This window comes from Heteronotia binoei, chromosome 21, assembly GCF_032191835.1.
Source record: "Heteronotia binoei isolate CCM8104 ecotype False Entrance Well chromosome 21, APGP_CSIRO_Hbin_v1, whole genome shotgun sequence".
In the NCBI taxonomy this organism is placed as follows: domain Eukaryota; kingdom Metazoa; phylum Chordata; class Lepidosauria; order Squamata; family Gekkonidae; genus Heteronotia; species Heteronotia binoei.
Genome location: NC_083243.1, coordinates 40,342,828 through 40,362,676, shown reverse-complemented (window position 1 = coordinate 40,362,676; position 19,849 = coordinate 40,342,828). Strand labels below are relative to the sequence as shown.

Sequence of the window (19,849 nt, the reverse complement as noted above, 5' to 3'; positions counted from 1 at the left end):
TGCACATCCACACATGGAAATTTTAGACAGAAACCAGCCCAGTGTTTGAAAAGTAAACGACTGTGGAATGTAGCTGGTTTTGTATTTGCAGACTTGGGAATTGTGCTTATGGTATGCAATGGTCAGAAAAACACAGCATATTAATTACTCTGGTTTTCAGTGGGAACTTCCCAAGTCAAAATATCACATCAGACTTTCTGAATTATTTGTTGCAGTGTCTCAGTCTGATTTGTTTTCAGTCCTGAATTATTTGAATCAGTTTAGTAAACTAGTTTTTCTTGTATAGGTATTTCATTGTTTGTCCTTAAATTTTGAGAGGGTTTTCTCAGTATCAGCAAGGTTAGAGCCAAGAACCATGAGATGCTAGCGTTGTTTTTCCAGCACTTATGGATGATTTTGAACAGCACTACGATAAATCAGTTGGATAGAAGCCTTCTGCTTGCCCAAGTTTGAAGAATGCCTTTGAATTTTGCTTCACTTTTCATATCGAGCTCAGTGCGAGGTGTAACACAGCCCATCCACAAATAGCAGACACCTTCAGCTTCACCTGAGTTGACTGGAGCACAATGTATAACCTCATTAGTGGTGAATTATGCACAAAACCCAGGAATGGTTCCAAGCATTTTGCTGCTCCAGGCATCCTCATCATGTGCAATGTCCCACTAGTTCCAGGGTATCCCAGCTTGGACCTGGGTGGTAGCAGTATGATCCCCTTCTAAATCCAAACCACTGCAGAGATGGTCTGCTGGCTGCTTTGGACCCAACAGCAGCAGCAAAGTGTATCCTTCCTTCCGTGCGATCCATGCCAGCTCCAAGGGTGGGCTGCAACAAAGACGCTTCACAGCAGTGCGGTCTTGGAGGCTATTCCCATTGCCTCTTCCCATATGCTGCCCTCTAACCATTTAGTGCCCCAGTCAGTTGGGTGATGTCCCTGCCCTGGGTAACATAGAGAGTAACTTTTAGAATTTGAGGATTCGCGTAATTATTAGGTGAAAAGACTGTTGTGCAATTTGTGTAGAGGCCACCAGGGAGCAGTAAGCTAAAAAAATAGTTTTCTTTTAATATAGTGTAACCATGAGATTTGCAGTCCTGGAAAACATCTTTTAATGAATGCTGTTTTTATTGTAGGCTAAGTTGGATATTGCCTTTGGAACCCACCACACGTAAGTGCTTAATGGGTATTCTTTTATATCTGCTGGCTTCTTTCATGGACACACTGTTTATCAGTGACAGAATCTATATAAACTGTTTATGACTGATGATATCTATTTGATAATGAAAAACTTAACAATAATAAGTCTTGTTCAGTCTCTTTTTGCACTTATAGCCTAATAAAGCTACATTCTAACTCAGAGCATGTAGAAGTTTTTCCTGGCATGGAAATGGAAATGGGACACCTGCTTGGTTTCTGCATATCAGCTGCTGCTGTTGAAGATACAGCTATGGTGTTGTAGTTTAAACAAACAAACAAAAAATGCTTTCAGTTTTATTACCTGTCTGCTTGAGCACAAATCTCTAGTTCTTGCACAAAAACTTCCCTGCCTGACCAATATCAGGACACTTTTTCTTGTGACAGAGGGAGCAAGACAAATGGCTATTTAAACCCCGCATTAAGGTCAAGTGCAAGTTGAACTGTGAGACTTCTTGTCCTGTGTTCTCCTGGGGAGCAGAGCATTGGTTGGTTTTGCAGACTTTGTTCATGTTTCCTGTGCACAGCAGCACAAGGGGTGCCGGCAGTATGAGAATGAGCAAGCGTGAAAAGCCACTTGTGTTGTACTGGGTGGGTAGTAAGGAAAGCAGTGGGAAAAAACCTGCCAAACATCCATGGACAGTTTGATGAAGTATTAAACTGAATATTGAAAGATCAGGTGTCTGCAACTAGTGAATAGGACATGTGCCCAGGCCATTGGGTGTTTGAGCATCCCTAGAGCTAATTAGGCATGTCCTAGACCTAAACTAGTGCAAGCTTTTTATGTTCTTGCGAAATAAAGCAGGAATCTAGCAGTTTCTTAAGGACTAAAAGAATGCACTTCCGTATAAGCTTTCACTTCATCAGATGCAGAGTACAGAAGGAAGGAGGGATAAAAACAGATGCTAGTTTTAAATGATACCCAATCAAAAGAGTAATTTTTGTTAGCATTTAAGATGCATATGGACTTCTGTCTTATTTTGCTGCTGAAGGCAAATACAGCTGAATATCTCTTTTACTAACTGAACAGCAGACCATCACTGTTCCATATCCCAAGCTACTTGGACTATTCCCTTAGTTTCTCATCTGCTGGTTGAGCTATTTGAAAACACAACTGAATACCCCTTGGAGTTGGAATAGTACTTGTGATTTTTTCTTCTTGGTTGTAATAAATTCTGCTTTTTATGCGATTATAAATACAGCGACATTGGCCTGGCTTCCTGTTTTCTAATGCCTCAGTTCTTTGTCATTGAGCAGTTCATGTTCTTTTCTTCTCAGAAGTGATATTTCACTAATGTTCTAGATTATTCTGAATGCTACAGTGCGCATCAAGAAATGTTCAGTTTCTGAATAAGCTTTAATTTTTGAGCTTTGTGGGTTTGCAGTCTAAGTGGTGTTATGTGAAGTCATGGAGTGAGTCAGCAATGTGAACTAGGTGTATTTTCCCATTGCATTTTCATTCTCAAGTAACAGTTTCTTAGGCAACCAGCTGTTTTTTTGTGTATGGGGGGGAGCCAGAATAACATGCCATGTTTTCAGTTTTGTGTTCTACTGTAATTTAAGGACATATGAAATCTATGCAAAATGGAAGCTATATGATGTTAGTAGATTCTGTTGGACTTAATAACTTTCTTGTTAAAAAATAACTATATTAATAGAATCGCTAGAAAGTAAACGTAATTTCTTTTAAAAAAATAATTTGCTTTGGCCACATATGGTAAAAACATTTTTTTTTCAGATATTAGAGAAGCAGGCTTGCTCTGTAGAAGGCAGTAGAGGCTTCTGTTTTTATACCAGTTTGCACCCTTAAATGCCAGCAAATGCTCTCTGTCTTGCATATGTCCACTGTTCCAAGCCTTCTGCCCACTGAATGATGCATTCAAAGGCTTTAAATTCTCATGAGCTTGTCTTCGCCTACTATTTGTAGATCTTTGTTCTGCAGGAGACAGTGTTTGCTGGTATCTTAAGAATGGTTTTGTTGTTTCTAAAGCAAATTGCAGACTGAAATGTTTGGTCATGTCTGTGTTTCAGAGCAATGCTGACTGCATTGTCTTTGTTTCAGCAGCAGTCTCTGTATATTAGGTAAATGTTACCACCAGATGCAGTCAAATGGAAAGTAATATATGGGGTAGATAAAAGAAATTTTTAAAGATGTAAGATATAGATTTATTACCATATGTTACTAATAAAAAATTGTTTTACTAGAGAATTGTTACCACCAGATGGAAAGAATTAGATAAATCATGAGAGTTATTTGAATGGCTTTAAAGTTATATCTTGTATATATCCGAAATACGTTAAAGAGGAATCTGGCATGTTGAGCCCTCTGACTTTTTAAAATCCTTTCTTCTTGTGATCATTTTATTTCTTTGCTTTGTGTAGGAAAATGATGTTGTTGTGTTATGAGGAAGGCTTCCGTGTTGTGATACATACCTCCAATCTTATTGAAGATGACTGGTATCAGAAAACACAAGGGTGAGAGCACAGAGATTTTAAGATTCTTAACTTGGCACCTTGCTTTTTTAAAAACAGAACAGTTTGCTTCAGGAGAGCTTCTGTGATTCCACCCACAATTGCCCTCTTTCGTGACTCAAAAGTCACTTTAGCTGTGAAACCCACTTGGAGCACATATTTCCAAATGAAGATGTTTAAAAAGAACTGCTAGAGTTAACCACACCCCTATCAGTTTAGTATTTCACCTTGCTCTCTGCTTTCCGTAGTGCTGTGCTGGCAAAAAGGCAGTGAGAAGTAGGTGGTGTGCTGAGCTATCAGACTGCGACAGCATTTTAATGTATGTAGCTCTGGCTCCTGTGCCATCAGTACCAAAGAGAGAAAGTAGCAGCTGTAGGACTTTGCAGGCTGCCTGGTTTAGCCATTCAGTGGGGCAAGACAAAGATGGCAGCTGACCTGAAGGCCATTTGCAATACTGCTTTGGTAAATAACAAATGGCATGGCTGGTTTACTCTGTGCTTTGAACTATGCCTGACTTTTTAGCTAGGTGGAGTCTTTGGGCCGTTATCTCCCTTGGCTCCAGCAAAGGTGTTCAGCAGCATTTGTTTTTGGAGAGCTGAATACAGTCAAAGAGGGCAAATGTTAGTATGCTCTCCTTGGGGTTTGCTCTGGAACAATTCCCACTCCGAGTTCATCCAGCTTTGCTGAGTTCAGTTAAGCAGGCACCATGAACTGGCTCAGAGAATAAGCAAGGAACAGATTTCCCTGGTATTATTCTAGAATGAATAGTGGTAATGTCTGAAGGACTAGCAGCTGGAGTTCTGATCTGGTATGCAGAAGATTGAAGTCTAGCCCTGTGGCGGTGTTAGGCATGATGATATTGTTCCTGCATACTACCCTGGTTCTTCCCAGAGCAATCAGATCCAGCTACCTAACTGTCTGTAGGTATATCTAGAGAAGTCAGTGGTGACTCATGGAAGTTCATACCCTTCCACAAATGTTGTCAATCCTTAAGGTGCTACTGGACTCAGTTTGTTACAAAATTCAGGATTCAAGTGTTCTACAGAACCACTCACTGTTCCAAAGTGCATTTAATGTTGTGGCTTATGAGTACATCCTCTGAATTATTATCACCTCCTTCATGGCCTTGTCTGTTTCCTAGGTGATGTGTTATTGTTGGCTAACCTTAAGTGCCTTGTAAGTTTCCAGGTTAGGCAGTCTCAAACAGTTAAACAATTAAGAAACCCATTCTTCACCCAGTCATTTCTGAAAATCTATTACAGTTAATAGTAAAAGCACATAGGAATAGTAATGGCTCATAGCTTCAGAAATAAATTGTTAACAGCCTTTATTATGTTAATTGCGGCGTGGGCTTACGTTGGGAGCCTGCACTTGCAAGAAAGTGCCAGATGGTGAAGATCTCTACTTCTGCAGAGCCTGCAGTAGCCTCGCTCAACTGAAGGAGTTGTGCCATCTTGTTCTAGCTTCCTTCCATGCCTTGAAGAGGCCTAAGCCATAGAGGAGGCTCTGCAAACAGGAATGCACTGAAGGACTAAGAGTAGGGTTTTAGGCCATATCGGCTTGTATAAGCTTGTTATATGCAATAAATGTAATGTTTCAGCTGTCACCAAGAATGGAGAACTCTTACATAGTTTCATATCTATAGGTATAAACTTCAGACCATTAGATCTTTTACTGCTCTCTTTAATGGTCACTTGGATGAAAGGTTGACAGGTGAGGGTTGCTCAGGTCACTCTGCCCAGAACACACTGAAGTCATCTTCGGCTGGTTAAAGAACAAAGGCTTTTGATAAGTTCTATTCTTTATAATAATTTGTTTACTAGCAGAACGTAGTTGTGAGGTTTGACTCTAAATAGCGCTTCTAATCTCTTTCCCTGAAGGAAAATTACATAGAAGAATCTTGCAAGGAACAAAGAAAATGTATCAAATATAACAAGCAGCAGTCGGCTTTTAAGGCACAGAACCATTTTTTGTCATCAGGTCAACAAAAAAAATATCTCCTTCACTGGAAAATATGTCTATTCAACCAGCAGCAGTCCTGGTTGCTCAGTGTGTGAGAACATAATGGTCTTATTGTTTCTCAAGGCAAAAGTAGCACATTGCAAAGATAACTACATAATGTTCACTTATTTTTTTTTTCGTTGCTGTCTCTTGAAAACCTGAGATAGTAAGGAGATGGCTTTCTGTGTTTGCATAAATGCCACAGATCAAAAACAGTTTCCAGATAAATAACTTTGAGAAAATTCCTTTTAATGAAATTACACTGACTCTTTGCAAGGTAAAGTAATAGCCCAAATTAGGCAAATATTGTCTGATCATGTTTGGCTATTACATACAACTCATTTAGTTGCATTGCCAGTGCTTGTGTAGATGCTGTGTACTCTTTCTCCCATTCTTTGCAACTGAAACAGTCAGAGAGGAGAATGAATGGAAGCCAGTAGGCAGGGGCAGAAGAATGAGCTTGGAGAGTTCACTGGAGGGCAGTAGAAAACTGTGTAAAAAATGAAATGTCTGTGTTAAAAATAAGGTGCTTATCAGACAACTGACTCTGGAGACAGTATCAGGGACAGAAAGAAGGTACTGCCCAGTCCCAAATATCTACTCCTAACAGTATTGGATTTATATATTTCATTCATTCATTCATTTGTACCCTGCCTTTCTCCCCAGTGGGACCCAAAGCAGCTTACATCATTCTCTCCTCCACTGTATCCTCACAGTAACCTTGTCAGGTGGGTAGCCTCAAGGTCACCCAGCAAGCTTCCATGGCACAAGCTGGGATGTGAACTGGGGTCTCCCAAATAGTAGTCCATGGTGAGTAGCCCTGGCAGTCTGTCTGTAGCAGTATCTTCAGGTATCCGACCAAGTGAGCTGTGACTCAGGAAAGTTCATACCCTGCCACAAATTATGTTAGTCTTTAAAGGGCTACTGGACTCTTGCTACAGATACTAGTCTGACACTCTTAACTGCTGTACCACACTGGCTTGCATGTGCCTTACCTTTCCTCTTTACTGTGTGTGGAATGGGGATGCCTGAACTGGGTAGTGCCCAGTCATTTGGATGAGGGATTTCCCTGACTCTTACCCACACCCTGTTGTTCTCATGTCGGGACAAAGGCCTGGAGGAGAGCACTCTCAAGGTCAGGGTTTCTCCTGATTTCAGAGTGTGTAGGGTCTCAGGAAGAAGGCTGGATATGGTCTGACTTAGATATAAGGGTCTGAATGGCTATCCAAGGTTCAAAAGTAGATTTGGGAGTCAGTGTCTGGAAGGTAAGACAAAGCCACCACAGCTCTTGCTTGGTTGTGCTGTAAGAAATGGTGGTCATGCTTGTTGGTTTGAAAGTTTTTAAAATTCCATATATCATATTTTACCAAATTGGTATGGCTGATGGTAAAACTGAAATAAAATGCAAAATACCTTTTAGTGGGGTGTTATTCATTATGGTTTGAATCCAGAGACCAGAGCAGAGGGCACAGAGTCATTCTTTGTTGCTGTTCCCTGTTTGCTGCAGCCTCCTAAGCACCCCCCCCCCACACACACACACCAGTCACTGTTGGGCACTTGGTGACCACTGGGTTATGGATTGAGAGAAGGTGTAGTGAGGTCGCAATGGGAACGGCAAGTGGTGGAAGCAGCTTCTCTGCCCCCCCTCCCAATTGTTCTTGTGCAACAGTAGCTAGTGTAGCTTCTTTCCCCTTTCCTGTGCAGCCCCCTGCTGCGCATGCGCATCCCATAAAATTGCTAAGGGTACTTTGATGTTTGGATGTTTGAGCTTTTCAGAGGGGCAGGTGGCTGCAGCACTAAGGGAGCAAGCAACAGAAATCCATTTAGAAACCTCAATTTCCACCCCAAGTTCTTTGGATCCGAGCCTATAAAGAGAGTTTATTTTGCTTTGGTTTAGAAAAAAGGAAATATAAAAATTGTAAAAATAGAACAGAACATTCTTTGGTTACTAGACTGCAGTGAACGCGTGCAGTACAGCAGTTTTGCAGTGCAGCATTCATTATTTATTTTCATGTTTATCTTCTAGTATATGGCTAAGTCCTTTATATCCAAAGCTGCCACCTGGAACACTGGGGTCTGCTGGTGAATCTTGTACCAATTTTAAATCTGATCTGATCACTTATTTGATGTCATACAAATCCCCAACTCTCTGTGAATGGGTTGAAGTAATCAAGCAACATGATCTTTCAGAAACAAGGTACATCATTTGGGCTAAAAATTCTTCTTTAAAAGTTTGTATAAATTTAGCTGTGTATTTCTGGGGAGGTTCAGCCAAGAATTCATCCAGGAACAAAGCTGTTTTGAGTGAAAAATGGAATCATGAGGCTCTCTGGTTTGTGTTTCTATATAGGGTATTTTGAGTGAATAGGTATTGTCATGCAAAATTCTGTGCCCCCCCCCCTTATGTGGACTTAACTGTGGCCTTGGGGTCATCATAAATGGCAGCAGAAGTGAAGAGGAGTGACCAGAAATGGTGGGATGATCCCATTCATGGTGATCTGCACTCTTACTGTTACTACTGGTATGTCTGTTCACAAAGCGGTATATATTGGAACAGACATCCCGTTCTAAAAAGGCAGCGTTGCCTGATCATCGTGGCTTACAAATGCCTTCAGGAACAGAGCTAAAATTAAGACATAAAATGAAATGTGATTGCTTATAACAAAAGGTACCTTCTGCTTTGTATATTTAGCAATTTAACAGGGATGGTAGACGATAGCACTTTGAAATGATTTTCCTCTGCTTCTCTTTATACTTCTCACATGGATAATTATAACACAATTTGATGCCATTTCCCCTAATTTTAGAATTATCTTTCATGGCGTATTGCATACATTTTTCTCTAGAGTATATCTTGTTGGGTCTACTCCGGGTCGATACATAAACAATGAAAAAGAGAAATGGGGTCACCTTAGACTAAGAAAGGTACTGATTTTGATGTCCATTGTTCTTTCTTTCATCTGTGTGCTGTTACCTTCATCACTTCCCCGACTGAAGCATTAAATCTTGCTACATATAAGCAAATAGCATGTAATGAAATATCTGAGTGTCCATGGAGAAGGTTGCTTGCATATACAATAGTTAGCAATCGAAAAGAGCTTTAGCTAAGCAACAGTTTTAATTTCTGCAAATCATCTGTCAGGAATGTGCCAACACTATGTGGAATCCTGCTTCTCTAGCATAGACAGAAATTGCATTCCCAGTTGGAGTGCCAAAGACAGAGTTCATTTTTGTGCTGAACATTGAAGAAATTGGTTTTGTGGCCTGTATTACAAAACCCATATGTAATGACAAACACTGGTTTGCTGTGGAACAATCCTGGATACTTCCTCTCTCATCCTCCTTGGGCATGGGTAGGGAGGGTTGCTGCACTGTCCAAAATCAAGTGATAGTTTGTCCTCCCACCACACCCCTCCACCTCCAGGTATCCAAACCACATCCAGGTTTGGAGGACAGAGAGCAATCCTTCATTTGTGATGTGGATATTATAACAAACTATAGTTTGTCATGAGTGTATGTACTTGGTTAAGGTCTTTGGTGTCTGTGGGACTTCTTGTTCCCTAAGCAAGAGGGAGGAGGTATGCTGAAAGTCTCAGAACCTAGGGAAGGGAGTAGTGATGTCTTGATACATTGCCCACCATCCATTTTAAAACTGTGCAGAATAAATGCAGCAACAGTCTGTCCTTGTGTCAAAACCCAGTGGAGATTAAACTATCTGCACTGTGGTAAGATGATACTGGTGCATGATGCAGTGACAGAGAGCCTCTCCAATTAACATTCAAATCCAGAGCTTCTCATAGTCTTGAAAGAGATTTGAATGTGGCAGTCATTCTTGGGATCTGTGGAAATGGATACTCACATAATTCTCCGACTACCTCATGTACTCCAAAGGAACATTTGCCCATGGATGGTTATGCCACAGTAAATTAGTCCTGTGTTGTCTCACAGCCTAATTCTTATTTCTATAGTATATTAAAACAGCTTTCATGGTGTAATTTAAAAAAAAAAGTATAGATTTATAACTGTGATTTGATTATACTATCTAGAAATAATCTAGTAGGTAGAACTGTGAAGAGACAATCATTCAAGTAGCTAGTCAGAATGATTGACATTTAGGAAGAAAGAAGTTGAATACCATGACATACCTTACCTGGCCAAGTTACACAGTTCAGCACAGTTTCATGTGCTTAACTTACTAGGGGGGGTTTATTTTATTTTTCTCCAAATAGCTTTTAAAAGAACATGCAACGCAAGTGCCTGATGAAGATTCTTGGCCTGTAATTGGGCAATTCTCCAGTATTGGATCCATGGGAGCTGACCAGTCCAAATGGCTGTGTTCAGAGTATAGACAAAGTCTGGTCACTCTAGGAAACAGTGCAAAGTCTCTAACAAATCAGGAGGTTCCCATTAATCTGGTATGGACTACTTTTTATACCTTTGTCGAGAAAATACAAAAATCAATGCTGCTGCTAATTAACATGCTTACATGTTTTTAAAGAAGATTGAGATGCGTCAGTTAAAAGGTGACTATTTTATTTAAAGATTCTAGGTAGCTTTAGAAGAGAGTGCTTTGATTAATTCAGTGAGCTCATTTTCTCTAAAATTATTCTCATGCTGTAACACGGTTCTCTTACAAACATTCTTAGCTTATCTCTATTTCAGTTTGTTTAACAATCTGCAGCTTTTGTTCTGTTACAAAATTGGGAGAGCCAGTTTGGTGTGGGAGAGCCAGTTTGGTGTAGTGGTTAAGTGTGTGGACTCTTATCTGGGAGAACCGAGTTTGATTCCCCACTCCTCCACTTGAACCTGCTAGCATGGCCTTGGGTCAGCCATAGCTCTGGCAGAGGTTGTCCTTGAAAGGGCAGCTGCTGTGAGAGCCCTCTCCAGCCCCACCCACCTCACAGGGTGTCTGTTGTGGGGGAGGAAGGTAAAGGAGATTGTGAGCCGCTCTGAGACTCTTCGGAGTGGAGGGCGGGATATAAATCCAATATCATCATCTTCTATTACGTTTCTGCAAAGCAAAAATGTTGAATATCCATAATTTGTAGTTTTGTCAGTAATTTTTGAGATTAATACTCATGTTGCATGCCTTTAAATCTAGAGAAGTGACTGTATTGATCCATTGGAGCAAAAACAAACCAGATTCTTGTTGTACCTCAAAGATTTAAAAAAACACTACTCCAGTATAATTATTTGTGGATTAGAGCCCACTCTTTCTTATTCACCATGGTTCCTCACCATGCAGACACTTCTTGTAGAAGGTAGAGGGGGGAAACCCTGCAGGGTCAAAGGTTCATTATCTGTTGACAGTAGAGGGAAATGTAATTATGTAAATTCTGTCTGATCGAGAAAATACAGAGACCATTCATTAGGTATGCTAACATAGTGCCTGTGTTGAGAGCAATGTCTTTGCAAGAATAGCTTTCTGCTAGAAGTGTTGGCTGAGGTGCATTTTTACAGCTAACTCGCTGCATTTTGTTTTATAGATTTATCCCACTGTGGACAATGTAAGGCAAAGTTTGGAAGGTTATCCAGGTAAAAAAAATGTATATATTTTTAATATGGTGTAGAAAGCCAGGGGCTAAATTTTTAGTATAAATGAGTGTTCTCTCAGAAAATTATTTCTAAACAATGTATGGCATGACTTTTCTAGAAATTTAGTTATAAAGCATCACTAGCATTATTGTTGAATTCAGCCAAAAAACAATAGTCACACTTATGTCTAAATCATAATTATGCTTATGAGTTCAGGGGATACCTTCTGAATATTGCCATAATAATGAATATACACAATCAGTTCGCTTCAGCTAGCATTGTGATCAGATAGTACAGCTCATCATGTTTTAGCTCCAAAGGACTGAGTCTGCTAATCTTCTTGGTTCTTGGGCTGTGTTTTGAAAGCAGGCATCCTACTGTAGGTTTCCTCCGTTGTCCTAGACAAGACTGTCTGGAATGTCTGTCCTTTAAAACTCTCACTAAACAGCCATTTTACAGCAGATGATGGTGTATTGGATTACATTAACTTGCAGACTCTACCCTGAAAATGTATTGGATTTTGCATAGGCGATATTGATTCCTCTTGGTGTATATAACTGGATTTTCCATAATAAATACTAAAAAGCACTACAGTGCATGAAGAAAAAAAAATCTATAAATTGACCCTGTACTGTGGGCTCATACTGTGTTCTGCCAGGCTTTTCCTCATGCTGCCATTGATTTGTGGAGGATGGAATGGCAGTTGTCATAAGCTGATCGTTGTATTGATCACCTACAAACAATCACACTTACGTTCTCTCAGTTTTTCCCTCATAAACAATTCTCAGTCCCCCTTTCTTTGTTTTGGGTAGCCCTTATGTTGCATGACTCTTTCCTAATTATATAAATTATCTTCCATTATAAATTTTTTGTCCCACTGGGTTACTGATAGATATCTTGTAGGTTTTTACCCAAATAAGGAATTCCCACCAAGGTAATATGAGAGTCGGTGTTTTCAGATATTTTCCTTAGAAAGGGCACTTTAAGCACCTTTAAAAGAATTAAACAGATTTCAGATTTATGGGAGGCAGTTGATATTTACCTAGTGGTTAAGTTTTTGGGATGGGTAGACAAAAGTTAAATATATTCACAGAAATTTGGTTCTTATGGTGCTGAATATACAAGATACATTTTCAGACTTTAGGCTGTAACACTGAAGGTGTTACAGATGTTACAATACTTTTACATTGATAGTACTTGTTCTAGAGTTCCTTATGTTTCTTTTAAACAAAGCTTGTTGGTCACACAGACTTTAGAAAGTACTCAGCTTTATCCCTTTGTTTTTAAAGATGAGGGTTTTCCTGCTAAACCTTTTTATCTGGGAAGATAGTTATTCTCTTCTCATTAAGAGCAGTTACCCAGTTTTTGGTGTTTTTAGGGCCTTTCAGTGCCACTTCAAACCATTTTCCAAATTCTTCCAGATTTACAGTCTGTTTACACTGGATATTAAGCTTATAAATGGAGAACTAATTCTCTTCTCAGGTTGTGTTTCTTTGTTTCACACACAGAGACTGATTAACTATTTGAACAGTCTCTTCCAGAATCTCTCCTTTTCCAGAGTCACACCACACTGGCTCTGAAACAGACTTGACTTTTTAGATTCCTCTCACTAGAGAGTCTCCCAGGCCACTCACATGCACGATCATAATTTTTCATAAGCATGGCAAAGCCAAAACACTTTAGTGAATGTACACTCCACTAATGTGAACCAGCAACTTCCTGTTGCTGGCACTTTTATTTAGGCGCTGTTTGTAGTTATCTGGTTAATCTTGATTTGACTTGATGTGCTGCAAATTCCATTTGACATAATTGGATATAAATCTGCAGATAGAGTAGTCTTTTTAAAAGGCTGGTGTAAATCATTTGAAAAAATTCCTCCTAAATCTAGTTCTTTTTTTGTGATTTGTTGGTCTTTGAAGAGAATATTCTGTGGTAAAATGCAGATAATTTGGCATCCCATTATTTAATGAGATTCTATTTCAGTGGCACATTTCACTGTGACTAAGTGATCTTCTCTTCCTCTTGGAGCTGGGGGTTCTCTTCCATATAGTATACAGACTGCGCAGAAACAGCTTTGGCTGCACTCTTTCTTCCAGTAAGTGGCATACTCTTTTTGTGACTAATGGCATTTGAGTTTTTAAGGTCAATTAAATTTGTGAGAGACGTAGGTCAGACAAGCTTTGGGATGCTCGTTTAAAAACTAATTGAATTTCATGTAAATCAAGAAGTCAGGATATCTTTGGATACTTAAATATCGTGACTGGAGCTGTGAATGGGCAAGACAGATCTTTCTACAAACCTGAAAAGGGCCCCAGCTTTGGAGAAGAATGTAAAATCTAAAAGATATATACTGGGCAGCTAAACAAATGATAAAATAAGCACTTGTATCTTTAAGCAATGGATTCCCCTTAGTGGTTGTTGCTAGGCAGCCACAGCATTCCAAATTTGGCTCTGTCAGTAAACGTTAAGGGGAGGGAGTAAGGTCCTTTCCAGCCCTATTTTGGCCTTTGAGGGAAAAGAAGAGTTGGGAAATTCCTGGAGATTTTGTAATGAAGTTTGAGGAGTGCAGGTTTTTGAGAGGGGAGAGACCTCAGCATGATATAATGCTATAGAGTTCATCATCCAAATCAGCCATTTATATAGGGGGACAGATGTCCTGAGTTCAGTTGTAATTCTTGTGGGAGGGTCTCCAGGTCCCACCTGGAGGTGGGCAACCCGAGGTCTGGCAGCAGCATGGATGACTTGATGCCACCTGACTAGCATGACTCAAGTAGGCCTGGCTGCTTATTTACGCTATGAAAGCCAGTGTGATGCAGTGGTTAGAACTTTAGAGTAGTGTCTGGGTGACCCAGGTTCAGATCTCCATCTTGCAGTGAAGGCTGTCACCTACTTTCAGCCTAACCTGCCTCATGAGGCTATTATGTGAATAAAAGAAGGTAGAAGTGAGCCTGCTTCGGCAGGGAGGGCAGGATATAAATTAAAAAATTGTTGTTGTTATTATTATTAAATAAATAAATAATATAGCTGAAGATAGGAGACAGATAAAAAGTAGGTCGGTGAATGGCTGAGAAGGAGAAAATGAGGCAGGGGGAGGATAGGAGGATTGCCAAAAGAAAGGAAAGAGGTTAGGAAATTCCTGGAAATTTGGGGGAAGGGGGGTTTGAGGAGGGGAGAGACCTCAGAGGAGTATAATGGTTTAGACGCCACCCTCTAATGCATCTATTTCCTCAAAGGGAACTAGGGTTGCCAACCTCCAGGTGGGGGCAAGAGATCATCCAGATGACAGAGATTAGTTCCCCTGGAGAAAATGGCTGCTTTTGAGCATGGACTTTTTGGCATTATACCCTGCTGAGGTTGCTTCCCTCCCCAGACTTGGCCATCCCATGCCTCCATCCTCAAGTCTCTAGGGATTTCCCAACCTCAGTCTGGCAATGGCAACCCTAGGAGAAGCAGTTAAAGATGAGGGACTAGGCGGGCTTTCTGGAAAGTAGAAGAGGAAATAGTGGGAGAGGGGGAAGTGAGAATCCTCTTGCAGATGTTTTATCCCAGCCTCTTGATTTATAAAATTAAAGCCCTTTAAATCGTCCCATAATGGTGGGGTGCAGTAGTATGCTTGCTTTCTTCTTGTGTAGCTGATATTCAAAAAGAAAAAGTAATACTAAGTGCAGGCCTCAGATTCAGTGGGAGCTGACAGGAGCACCGCTCCTGAACCTTTCTGAGAGTTCCTCCTCCTTCTGAGAGTTCCACTTCCTTGTCCATTGAATAGTATTGTAGCTGCATAACAATCCCTGGATGAGCTCCACCACCTATTTTAATACAAAACGACCCCTGACTGAACGTTTGAACAAGAACTATTTTTATCAATCTCTAGCAAGACAAATTTAGTAAATTTGGCCTGGACCCAAAGAATCATGTCTGTATGCTTTAATGTGTATGGGTGTGGGTAACTGTTTTTCCATGCTGCATTCCTTTATGCCACATTAGATTTCACTGCAAAGGGCCACCTGGCCTTTAAGGGAGACTTCAGGGGAGGGGGCGTATTTGGAAGAGAGGGCATTAGTGATTGGGTTCTCTCTTGCAGGTTGATGCATCCCTTAGTTTGAAGGTGGTAAAAAAAATCACTTCTAGTCATGACTTGCCAAAGGGGAAAATGTGGCTTCACTCCTCTCTTCCTTTTTTTAACTCCAGCAAATGGTCAGCTGAAACTTCAGGTCGTAGCCATGCCATGCCTCACATTAAGACTTACATGAGAGTGTCTCCTGACTTCCAAAAGATTGCATGGTTTTTGGTTACTAGGTATGTCTTCTGTTAGCAGGTAAGGTAATATTTCTTTCCCTCTACACCCCCCCCCCCCCCCACCGACTGCTTCAGTGATCACTTAGGCTCCTCTTCATTTCACACCATGTAAAGATGGAAAAAGTTCCCATGAAGCCATTTGAGATCTTTATCCCCTAGGTGTGGAGACAATCCCTCTTTTAGAATACTATGAATGAAATCTCATCATCTTTGTTGTTCCATTCTGGGAAATAAGGACTAGGTTCAAATTGCAGCCACAAAATTTCTCACAATGAAAACATCTCTGAAAATACAAATGTGCTTAAAATGCAGAATTCACAATATTTTGGACATCTAAAAACTAGGATTCTTCAGAAACCACATTCTGCACTGACAGCTTTGCACAGGAACCAATTATTTATTAGATGTGTATACCACTTGCCCTCCAAGGAGATTATAGTGGCATATCCCCTCTACATTTATATGATAACTTCAGTCCTGTCAAGTATTGTATCCAGTGAGCTTGCTGGTAGAGTTGGGATTTGAACCCAAGTCTCCCTAAACTAGTCCAACAGGCAAATCACAATGCATACTTTTGCTATCAACTGCCATGGTAATGCTTCAAACAGAATTGTTGTCTTTCTCCCTACAGTGCCAATCTTTCCAAGGCTGCTTGGGGAGCATTTGAAAAAAATGGTGCCCAGCTGATGATCCGATCGTATGAGCTAGGAGTCCTCTTCTTGCCTGCTGCATTTGTGAGTTCACCTGTACCCTAGACAGTGTTGCATTTAGTGGAGTCTCAATCTATGTATTGTTGATGGCTGATTGGGAATCTGAACTTCAAGTTAGGAAATTAAAGTTATGAAAAGTTAGTATTTGAGTAAAAGGCCTAGTGGTTTTTCTCAGGTAAGAAAAGTTATTTATGGTCTAATCTTTTGAATTTGAAAATTAATTTGGAGTGCAGTCACAGCCACTTTTCCCATGGACAAAGGAGGCAGTTCTGCGGGGTATATCAATATAAGGACAAGATGGATGGATGCACAGTGGGACAGAGCATGGTGGTTTTATCCCCACCCATGACTGAACTCACTGGCCATTTACTGCTATATGAGCACAATACATGTACAACCAGTCCCTGTTGTTTGTCAGTCCTATTCCTCTATATTAGCATTGGTCCATCACAAATATGGGGGCCTAATAGGAGGGCATTTAACCCATCCACTTTCCACACACAAATATAGAACCAAATCTAGAGTGCAGAGTTGGAGCTCCTGTTCAGGGAGGGGAGGGGAATAGGTGTTTCATCCCCTCTTGAAGTTACCTATGCTTGTAGCCCTTGCCACTTCCTGTGGCAGGGAATTCCATGTGTTAATTACTCTTTGGGTGAAGAAGTACTTCCTTTTTTCTTATCTAAACCTGCTCATCAATTTCAGTGAGTGTCCAAAAGTTCTTGTATTGTTCTTGTTTTGTGTACTACTTTCTCTACCTTCTCTATCTCATGCATAATTTTGTAAACCTCTGAGTTGCCTGGGCACTTGCCCTTCAGCTTAGGGTGCTGTTTCCCTGTAGGTAAAGACACCCTGATACCCAGAGAGACCCATAGCCTCCACAGCAGTGCCCTCAGAAACACCAGGCTTGGCATTAATGGTGGATCTGTCAGGAGCCATTGCTGGACCTGATTGAGATACAGAATCAGATTCCAGTGACAAGCTGATTGCAACATTTCTCTTTCCCCCCACCCCCATTTTTCTCTCTCCTCTTGGAAACAAAGGCTGAACAATTACCATAATCCAATAATCCCAGTTTCTAATGGGCTAAAAGGCTACCTATTGTCAGGACAAGGTACACAGACAAAAGGATCCTGCCTCTGGCTCATCCTCCATGGAATGAATGGATTATGTTTTCTTAAATCTTGTCATGCTCTGATGCTAATGGTATCTCCACCCTCTAGTCATTGCCTCTGGTGTGGACACCCCTATTCTAATGTTTGTCTGCATTAACATAAGCAATTTCCCTTCTATCATACTATGGGATTTCAAGTACATTTCTCCTCCAAGTAACCTCTCAAAAATAGTTTTCTAAATATTTCTTCAAATCTGCATTTCTCCTCTTCAAGCCAGGCTATCAAGGAACCATTACCTAGGCAGCTCCACCCAGCTGCCACCTTATAGAATTTGCCTTTGCATCCTTTTTGTCTAACACCTACGAGAACATAGACCTTGTTTTTGTCAGGACCTCTTAAAACCATCAAGTCTTTTGTCATATTAGGCAATATACATTAACATACCTTCAGGATACATTTTTGGGTACAAAACACATTTCATTTTTGCCTGTCCGGTATGTTCTGCTGACAGCTCACAAAGCAGCACCCCTGGGTCATGTCAGGTCCCTGGGTCCCTGCAGATCATGTGTTGTTCTACATGCACCCCTCCTTTTATCCATCTTCAGGCTGAGCCATTCTCCAAGATCTGATATAACAGGGATGGTCAAACCTGCTTAACATAAGAGCCACAAAGAATAAATGTCAGACATTTGAGAGCCACAAGACATGAACATCAGATATTTGAGAGTTGGAAGGAAGGAAGGCAAATAGATGGGTGAGAGGTAGAAAGAAAGCATCTTTAACTTTAAATGTGTTCTCCAAACCGCTGACTTGGCTTGGAGAAGTGATTTAAAGAGACAAATGACTTCTCCAAGTCAGCCAATGGGATGGTGGGGGGCTTCGAGAGTCACACAATAGATGTGAAAGAGCCACAAGTGGCTCCTGAGCCACAGTTTGGCCACCCTTGTGATATAGGTATTACCCCATCTCTCATACCCCTATCTCACCCACTCTTTGTTTCTATATCTTGTGTGTAAGCTACCCCATTGATATGTGTATATGTTTAGATTTTATTATTTTCTTTTATAAATAAAACCCATTTTATTTGGCTACTTGCCCTGGTTATTGGCTCTAATAAGAGAGTCTATTTGGGACTGTCTTTGTAAACATAGATAAAAGATCCTGCTTTGCCCCACCCCTTGCTATGCCTCGCCTTTTGAAGTTCATTTCCCCCAAATAAAGATCAAAGGCAATAATTAATAATTCTGTCAAGGGCAACATCTAACATCTTAAACCTTTTTTCATAGGGAAAGTGTTCCATCCCCTTAATCGTTTTAGTTGCCCTTTTGTGCACTTTTATCAGTGCTATAGTATCTTTTTTGAGGTGTGATGACCTTACACAGTATGCCAAATGAGGCCACTCCATCTTTTTATACAGGGGCATTATAATACTGACTGATTTGTTTTCAATTCTCTTCCTAATAATCCCCCCAGCATAGCATTTGCTTTTTTTATTGCCATCACACACTTTTCAGCGAGTTATCTACCATGACTCCACGATCTCTCCTGGATGGTTTTTGCCAGTTCAGTCTGCATCAACATACTTATAGTTAGGATTTTTGGCTCCAATGTGCATTACTTTGAACATTTCCATGACTATCATTTGCCATATTGACACCCACTTGCCCAGCCTCAACAGATCCCTCTGAAACGCCTCATCATCCTCCCTGGTTCTCACCACCCTGAACAATTTAGTGTCATCTGCAAACTTAGCCATCTCATAATCTCTCTGTAGGAAAACAAATGTGTGAACTTAACCCTAGAACAACCAGCTTCAGTGCTTAATTTGTGGCAAGGCTTTGACCTGTATTTTGAAAACTAAGACCTGATTCTGGAAACAGTATCTTCCATGTCTTACTTTAGTTGATATTTCTTCTTCACTGCATATGCATGTTGGTTGATAAAGAATCAAGTAAAACATGTCCTGATGGTTACTAGAGTAAATTTCTTAGAATCTTAAAGGAGATTAGAGGGAGTAGTGGAGAAGAGGGCTGTCAGAGGCTGGAATGTAGCTCTCAAATGCAGAGGCTGTGTACTTCAGAATGCCACTTGTTTGGGTTCATAGTAGGATGCAGTGTTTGGTGGTTTCTCAAAAGCATCTGGTTGGCTGCTGTAGAAAATGGAATGCTGGACTAGATGGGCACCAAGGTCATAGTTTGCCTAGTGTATCAGAAAACCTTTACTCGATCCTGGATGGGTCACTTTGAGTAAATTCAGACTTCTGGGTCATCATATTGAAGAGGTTGGGAACCACTGCCCTAAGCAACAGGAACAGTTTTTCAAGGGAACACGAGCTGCAGTAGGAAGTGGGATTTTGAGGAGCTTCTGCCCATGTAGGACTCTTTGGATTGCAGCCTTTAAGACACCATCAGCCAGTGCTCCTCTGTAGCAGAAATGCCTCTCGAGGGATTGGCCAACTTGAAAAAGATAGGATAAAAAGATACAAACATATGAAAATTATTTGATCGGATTTTTAAACTGATGGCTAAGCTGTT

General features: G+C 40.6%; 1 protein-coding gene across 2 annotated transcripts in view; it reads left to right on the top strand.

Moving 5' to 3' along the window:
- TDP1 (tyrosyl-DNA phosphodiesterase 1) overlaps positions 1-19,849 on the top strand; it is an 84,685-nt gene that overhangs the window by 6,893 nt on the left and 57,943 nt on the right. For both annotated transcript variants that reach the window (XM_060261565.1, XM_060261564.1), the window contains exons 5-13: positions 1,129-1,163; positions 3,572-3,664; positions 7,689-7,859; positions 8,509-8,587; positions 9,892-10,077; positions 11,149-11,197; positions 13,226-13,292; positions 15,386-15,493; positions 16,125-16,227. In XM_060261565.1, coding sequence (XP_060117548.1) covers positions 1,129-1,163; positions 3,572-3,664; positions 7,689-7,859; positions 8,509-8,587; positions 9,892-10,077; positions 11,149-11,197; positions 13,226-13,292; positions 15,386-15,493; positions 16,125-16,227 — 891 coding nt within the window. The remainder of the gene's footprint in view (positions 1-1,128; positions 1,164-3,571; positions 3,665-7,688; positions 7,860-8,508; positions 8,588-9,891; positions 10,078-11,148; positions 11,198-13,225; positions 13,293-15,385; positions 15,494-16,124; positions 16,228-19,849) is intronic.